Source organism: Cynara cardunculus, assembly GCF_001531365.2.
Source record: "Cynara cardunculus var. scolymus isolate 2C chromosome LG 11, CcrdV1, whole genome shotgun sequence".
NCBI lineage: Eukaryota > Viridiplantae > Streptophyta > Magnoliopsida > Asterales > Asteraceae > Cynara > Cynara cardunculus.
This window is the reverse complement of record NC_037538.1, coordinates 8,754,559-8,762,448: the sequence shown is the minus strand read 5'-3', so window position 1 is coordinate 8,762,448 and position 7,890 is coordinate 8,754,559. Positions and strand designations below refer to the sequence as shown.

The window sequence follows — 7,890 nt, the reverse complement described above, 5'->3', positions numbered from 1 at the left end:
AAATATACATCTTAATTTTAACCATTTATGATTGTATTTTAATTAAAGTTATTGATAATTCATAATYTTYAAACAYAACACATTGCAAGATTACATAAAATAAAACCATGATTTCATTRATACAAAGGGTAGATATTRTACAACAACATTAAMAYAAAATACAAYAATAYATAGAATTATTGRTYATCACTCTTTAAAACTGTAGTTTAGCAAYAYAMRTTTTAAAYACATAATAYAWATGTTTTTAATTAAAAYTCACATAATAAAAACTTATTAYCTTTAAATCTGAAACCATTTTACCCCAATTACATARSAGTGCATCGATGGCYTCTTCACGAAGTCAACACTTATTTGGCRGATATCGGAGWAGCAACGAGAGATGTTGCCCTGATTAACGAAACTCCAAATATGCAATTCATGTCCATTTCTTCTCTAGCATATGGAAGCTTCCAATCAAAATGATAAACAAACGATGCCACCATTAAACTCACCACCCTATGAGCTAAAGGCATTCCAKGACACATTCTTCGACCCGATCCAAAAGGTATAAACTCAAAATGTTGTCCCTTGTAGTCGATCTTGTTTTCCAAGAACCTCTCAGGCATAAACGTCAATGGGTTTTCCCAGTACCTTGGATCACGTGCTATGGCCCAAGCGTTCACCAAAATCTGGGTGTTTTTGGGCACRATGTATTCACCAAGTTTAACATCAGTCTCTGTTCTGTGAGGCACYAARAAAGGTACAGMTAAATGAAGTCGCATTGTTTCTTTGATGACAGCTTGCAAATATGGCAAGTTGAGGATTTTGGATTCTTGAATGTTTCCATCTTCTCCCACTATTGTTTGGACTTCTTGGCGGAGTCTTGAGAACATATGAGGGTTTAGCAACAATTCAGTCATTGCCCATTCTGTTGTGTTTGAACTTGTTTCTGTTCCTGCTAAAAATAGATCCTGTAGTTTAAACAAAATAACAAAATATTGTTTGTAAGATACTTTAATCATTTTTAATGAATATTCAAATCAAATGAAACTTTATTTTTTATAAATTCTTAATTTATTGATTTGTATAGTTTTTTTTAACAATTTTAAGGTTTATATATATATATATATATATATATATTATAAGGGTACTCGTGCAATGCAACGAGATACATATTCATTTTAATGTTTCGTTTTATTTTGTCTTTATTGATATAATATGGTTTATGTGGTTTTGAGAAAGATAATGTTTTTACTTTTAAATAAAAATAAATTTGAAAATATCATAAAAATTTGAAAAAGTATATTGATATTAATATCAAATTAAATTTTTAAAATTTCTCGTTTTTTGTACAATTTCTTTAATTATATTTTTTATTATAATTTAATTTAGGTTTAATAGCGAATTAATTTATTTTGGATTAACAATATAATATTTATAAAGATAATGATTCTGTTAGAATTCAATGATTATTCTAATTAAATTTTAGATTTTTTATATTTAAAATGAGATGTTTATCCTGTATTTGATTATGTTTATCTGCAGTTAGTTATACAAATTCAAAATTGAAGTTTTAATAAGTTGTACTTACGCATAATTTTCTTGTAATCTTAAATTTTAAGTATTATGCATTAATTAACAGTACTTAATGCATAAAATGATTTTTAAGAGTTTTTGTCAAATATTTTAAAATATAGAATAGATATATATATATATATATATATATGTATGTATGTATGTATGTATGTATATAGGGGCATGTTCAAATGAAAACCGTGCATTTCTAAGAAACCGTGTAAATTAATTTCGACCAATAGAAAAATTCCATTTTTTCTAATTAAATTTAATCAATAAGGGTATTTCGGTCATTTACAATATTTTCAATTAAATATGGAAATTATTAATAAATCTTAATTAAAGAAACGTAATAAAAGAAATTTTATAAATGGTAACATTTAAATATTTAATTATATTCTAATTTTAAAAATTTGAACTAAATATATTGTGATGTGATTGAATCTGGTGGTGAATCTTGAAGATTGTAAGACATAATGTAATTAATTCATCAAATTATGATTGAAAAAAGAAATTAATACAAATAAAACAGGTTTCATGAAAGTGAAACAGGTTCATGTCATAATTGAACAATGAGTAGTGAAACATTTTCATGGTGAACTCGTTTCATTGATGGTGTAGTTGATTCATTTAGTAGGTGAAGTGAAAAATGAAACGGGTGCATAATGTATTTGATTCGTCATGAAATAATTGCATGATGAAATGGAGACATGATGAATCTGTTACAGAATCTTGAAGATTGTAATCTCCTCCGGAATGAATTCATCAAATCATGAGTGAAATAAGAAAATTAACGTACATGAAATAAGTTTCATGAAAGTGAAACTGGTTCATGGCATAATTGAACCAAGAGTAGTGAAACGGATGCATAATGTATTTGGTTCGTCATGAAATAATTGCATGATGAAATGAGTACATTATGAATCTGCTCCATAATTTTGAAGATTGTAATCTGCTACAGAATCTTTAAGATTGTAACGATTAAATGAATGAATTCATTAAATCAGGAGCGAAATAAACTAATCTATGTACATGAAACAAGTTTCATGAAGGTGAAACTAGTTCATGGCGTAATTGAACAATGAGTAGTGAACTGGTTTGATGATGAACCCCGTTTCAGTGATGGTGTAGTTGATCCATTTAGTAGGTGAAATGCAAAATGAAACGGGTGCATAATGTATGCGGTTTGTCATGAAATAATTACATGCTGAAATGGATTCATGATGAAACCAGTGCGTCTTGAAATAATTTCATAATAAATAGGGTGCATATTTACATGTGTGTGTGAAAGACATTGAAACAATTTCATGATAAGAAATAAAAAGGCTGCTGCATTAGCGAAATTATTTCCTAACAAATAGAAATTTTTAATTTCCTAAAATAAATAATAATGTCCTTCAATAGGATGTTACAGAATATGTATTTTTGTTTATCATTTTGCCCTTATTGCTGATATAAAAATAAATCTTTAATATATTTTTTTTAATTTTCTAAAATAAAGTAACTAATCTTGACCATTGATCAAAAAAATGGATGGATGAGATTGGACACGGTTTACACAAATGGAGGCAGTTTTCATTTGATTGCTCCCCTATATATATATATATATATATATATATATATATATATAGGGGAACGATCAAATGAAAACCACTTAATTTGTAAAAACCGTAAAAACTTCATTCAACCAATCATAATTTTTCATTTTGTTTATTTTTTTGTAATTATAAGAGTTTGATTAATCATTTTTGTTGTGGAGGATGTTAATTATGGATATTATCATCTTCATCATTTTAATTTTAGAGAAATACATGAAACAGTTTCATTAAAGTTTCATTAAGTAGTATATGAAACAATTTCATAACCATATATGAAACATATTTATCAAAAAAAAATATTATATGAAACAATTTCACAAGATTAAACAATTTCATGAAAAAGTTTCATAAGATTACGACCGATGAGAATAGTTTTTACGATTTTTACAAATTGGAGTGATTTTCATTTGATCGTTCATCTCTCCGCATACACACGTGTGCGCATGTGTATTAGAAGTAACGATTTTAAATTTATATATGTAAAGGAGGATTTACCACAAGTAAAGCCTTTATATGTAAGAGATTGAAGTTGGCTTCCTCATCTTCACTGTAATCCAGCAGTGAATCCAACATATCACCCAACCTTGGAAGCTTCAACTCTCGATGCTTTAACCTCTCGCTTATAAACCCTTCTGTCACTTCMTCAAACCAACCATAAGCTGCCTTCGCCTTCCGCCGTATGTTCTGAGGATCCAATGGCTTCAGCACCGGAAATATGTCTGCTATGTTAAACTTTCCGTCCACCTCCATCACTGTCTTTACGGCTGTCTTAAAACCTCCGATATCATCGGAATCATAGCTGGCCACGCTCTGTGAAAGGCATGTATTGGACATCTGGTTGAGCGCCACCGCGAATGCCAACTTTCCGATATCCACCGCCTCCTTTTTCCTGCCAGACTCCCGAAGGAACTCCAGCACCTCATCCACCACTTTCTGTCGAAGGTCGGAAACGGTGTCGAGTTTGTGTTGGTGGGTGAGATATGTGTTGATGGCTTTTCTGATGGACCGCCACTCTTCATTTGTTGAGATCCATAAAACGGCCATGTCATAGTTCTGTAAGGTGGTGACGGCGTCTGGGACAACACGGCCGGAGCAGGCCTCGTCATTCAGTTGGAGGATTTCTCTGGCAGCCTCAGGTGTGGAGGCCACCACGGTGGTGATGCTGCCCAATCGGATGGTCATAAGTGGACCATGTTTCTGGGAGAGTTTGGCTAGGGACTCATGGGGTTTTGAACCAATGTCAAGGAGATTTCCGATGATGGGGAAGCCGACAGGTCCCGGAGGTAATCTCCTTCTACGGTGAAGGTCGAAGCCATGGAGGAGGAAGAGAAAGAAGAAAAGGGTAAAAGAAGCAACAAGCATAAATAAAAGCTCCATTGTTGTTTCCTTTTGGGATGTTGTTATGAGTTATGACTTATGAGTTATGAGGGTGGTGGGTGTTTATTTATAGAGTTACAAAAACGTGACATGTCTCATCAGGATACATCAAAAAGTCACAATCGTTGAACTTTATGATACATAATCTTTTCAAGATCCGTTTAATTACTACATAAACCCGTTTGTGCAGGATGGGACGCAACTGAAAATTGAGGGTTTAGGGTTTTGATATAATATTAAGGGGGTTGTTTGTAAAAGGTTGACCAAATAAGTCCTTGAAGGTTCTGCTTACTCAATCGCCCGAGCATCACAAGTATCGAGAATCTTACTGATAGGTGAATAAGAATACTCTAATTAATACAACAAGCATTATCGAGTGTCGTAAATGATTGATACATGCTGTTTTTGCAACAAGATCTTGATCCGTTGGTTTATATTTCTTGGTTTTAATTAATGGTTTTGTTTGTTTTTACCGCTTCTTTTAGTTAATACTTTATATGTTAAATGTTACCATCAGCCATAATAATGATTTTTTTTATCTAATGCTATGAGTTATATTTTAATTTTCACCGTATTCTAATTCTATCAATTTGTTGTGTTCTCCATAATCCATATATATATATATATCTCTTCCTGGAACATTATTTTATGGAAAATGCAAAAAATATTATTACAGACTCTAATACAATCACTTATCTGAACTTTCTGATTGAACCAAAAGATCTACTTTTATACAGGGTTTTTGGACGCGGTGGTGGAGAGTGGGGGATCGGGGATGCTTATGTTAAACTTCTCATGAAAGTCTTTACAGAATTCTTAAACCCTCCGATATCGTTCGATCCATAGTTGGTCACATTCTTTGAAAGGCGTGTGTCCAAAATATGGTGATGGAGTGCCACCATGTTGGTGGTGTTGCCCAATCGAAAGGTCAAAAGAAGAGGTAACATATTTTTGAGAGAGCTTGACAAGGAACGATCATGGTGTTTTGGCTCAATGTGATGAAGGTTCCGAATGATTAGGAGGTGAGTAGCGCTGAACAACAATTTTCTTTTTCAATAGAGTAGATCGAGGGCATGGAGAGGAGGAAGAAGAAAAAATAGAGATTCCATTGTTTCCTTTCTTGTTCTGTAAGTGATTCAATGATTTGGGTGTGTATTTAATTAACGGGTTAATGCATGAAATAGCAACCTACTTTCATAAAAAAATTTATTATAGCATTCTACTTTTATTTTTCTTTATTATAGCAATGTACTTTCAAATTATTTTTATTAAGGCATTGTATTTTAAAAAATTTACTCATAATAGCAATGGGTAACCTGTTACCTTTTAAACCGGTTAATCCTTTGACTTTTTTGCTTGTGTGGCTTTAATGAGTGTGACTTTAATAAGGTGATGTGGATGCCACATCATTTTGATGACTTAACTAAAATTAAAATAAAAACTTATGTCAAATTATTATTAGTGATTTTTATTTTTCATTGCTATGATCTAAAAAACATTTAATTTTTTTTACTTTTTCTTATTAAGTTGCATTCAAATTAAATATTCTTAAAGTAAAATATTTATTAAATAAATATGAAACATTATTTTCGAGATATATTTTGTTTGTAAAAAATGTAACTTTTCTTATTTTATGTTGTTTAATAAATACATATCTTTTAAAGTTCTCTTTAAAATATTAACGAAATAAATTGTTATCTAGAATTTTTTAATATTGTTATATTAATAAATAATTCAAAAAAGTCTAATTAATTTAATATATTTATTTGTCAAGTAAAAATGTTTTGAACAAATATAATATATTGTTTAAAAGATAATATTTTTGGGTAAAAAAAGAACAATTCTTATTTTCCTTTTTTCAAAAAACACATCTAGCGAGATAAGTTGTGTTATACTAGTTTTATTGATATTGATATATTAATGAATAATTTAGAATTTTTTTAATTCATTTAATACATTTATTAAATAACATGTAACATATCTAAATATTAAAATTAAAAATACAGTGTTTAATAAGAACTAGTAGATGCTATAATAAAATAATTTTAAAAGTACAATGATGTAGTAAGAAAGTCACATCACTATAGTATATGTGGACAGCCTACATGGACAATGAGGTGGCATGRAAACCTAGTATAATGGGTAAATTTAAATCAAAAGGTTACCCAATGCTATAATGGGTAAATTTTTCAAAGTACAATGTCCTAATAAAAAATAATTTGAAAGTACATTGCTGTAATAAGAAAAACTGAAAATACATTGCTATAACAAAGAAATTTATGAAAGTAGATTGTTATTTTGTGCATTTTGCCCTTTAATTAACTATCGATAGTGTGATTGTAGGAATTATCTATTCTTGTTTATAATTATTTTTTTTGTTAGAAAATAATATTATAAGAATTGATTTTGACAAAAAAAAAAAGAAGTTTTATTGTTAGATGTTATTTTCGTAGCCACCCCACTTTGCCTCTTTCATTATCTCATTCGTTGTGGAATGCAAACTAGAAAATAAAAAAATAAAAGGGATTTTTAACGTGTAGAAGTTGTAATCTCGTACTCTTTGATTGCCTATATTATAAAAGTAATAGTGATATTAGCATGTAGGTATATATGCGTAGATTTAGATAGAGGTGATAATGAGTCAGGTTGGGTTGGATTCGAGTTCAACCCATTTATTAAACAGGTTGAAATTTTCAACCCAACCCAATTTGTTATCTAAATGGTTTGATAGCGGGTTGACCTGTTTTCGATTTTTTTAACTCAACTTGTTAAATAAATAAGTTGAACTTGGGTTGATCCATTTAAGTTCAAAATTTTAAATAAAAAAAGGACTACACTATTTTTTTGTGTGAATAAAACACAACCACAAATACAAACAAATTGTTCAAAGTTTGAATAAAACACAACCACAACAAATATATTGTTCAAAATAAGTTGTATTAAACTTTGGAGACGATAATTGAGTAATAGATTACAGGGTTTTCTTAGAGTTCATGATGATTAAGAGTAATGGAGGCGATTGGAATTTGGAGTTTCATCTCACGACGGTAGGATTTTTAATTAAGAATAAACAAAATTAAAATTAGAATACTAGATATAATATTAAGAATAAAATAAAATTATATAATATTTTAAATGAGTTGAAAACGTGTCAAAAAATTCAACTAACCTAACCCATTTATTTAAATGGGTTAAAAATCTCAACCCAACCTGCTAACTTTAGGTTGGATTAGCGAGTTGGGTCACTTTTTAATCAAAAATGGATTAAAGTAAATCATAAATAAAAAACCATGTACAAAAAAGATTGGCATCCTTCTCCTTATATAATCACCATATAGATTTTAGATTTATGGATTTATAA

General features: G+C 29.7%; 1 protein-coding gene across 1 annotated transcript; it reads right to left on the bottom strand.

Moving 5' to 3' along the window:
• Positions 1–347: 347 nt before the first annotated feature.
• On the bottom strand, positions 348–4,532 carry LOC112521703 (geraniol 8-hydroxylase-like). Its single transcript, XM_025130697.1, has 2 exons — positions 3,648–4,532; positions 348–950 (listed from the first exon to the last, which is right to left on the bottom strand). Exons 1-2 carry the CDS (start codon positions 4,527–4,529, stop codon positions 348–350), a joined length of 1,485 nt encoding a protein of 494 aa, XP_024986465.1. The 5' UTR covers positions 4,530–4,532.
• Positions 4,533–7,890: the final 3,358 nt, after the last annotated feature.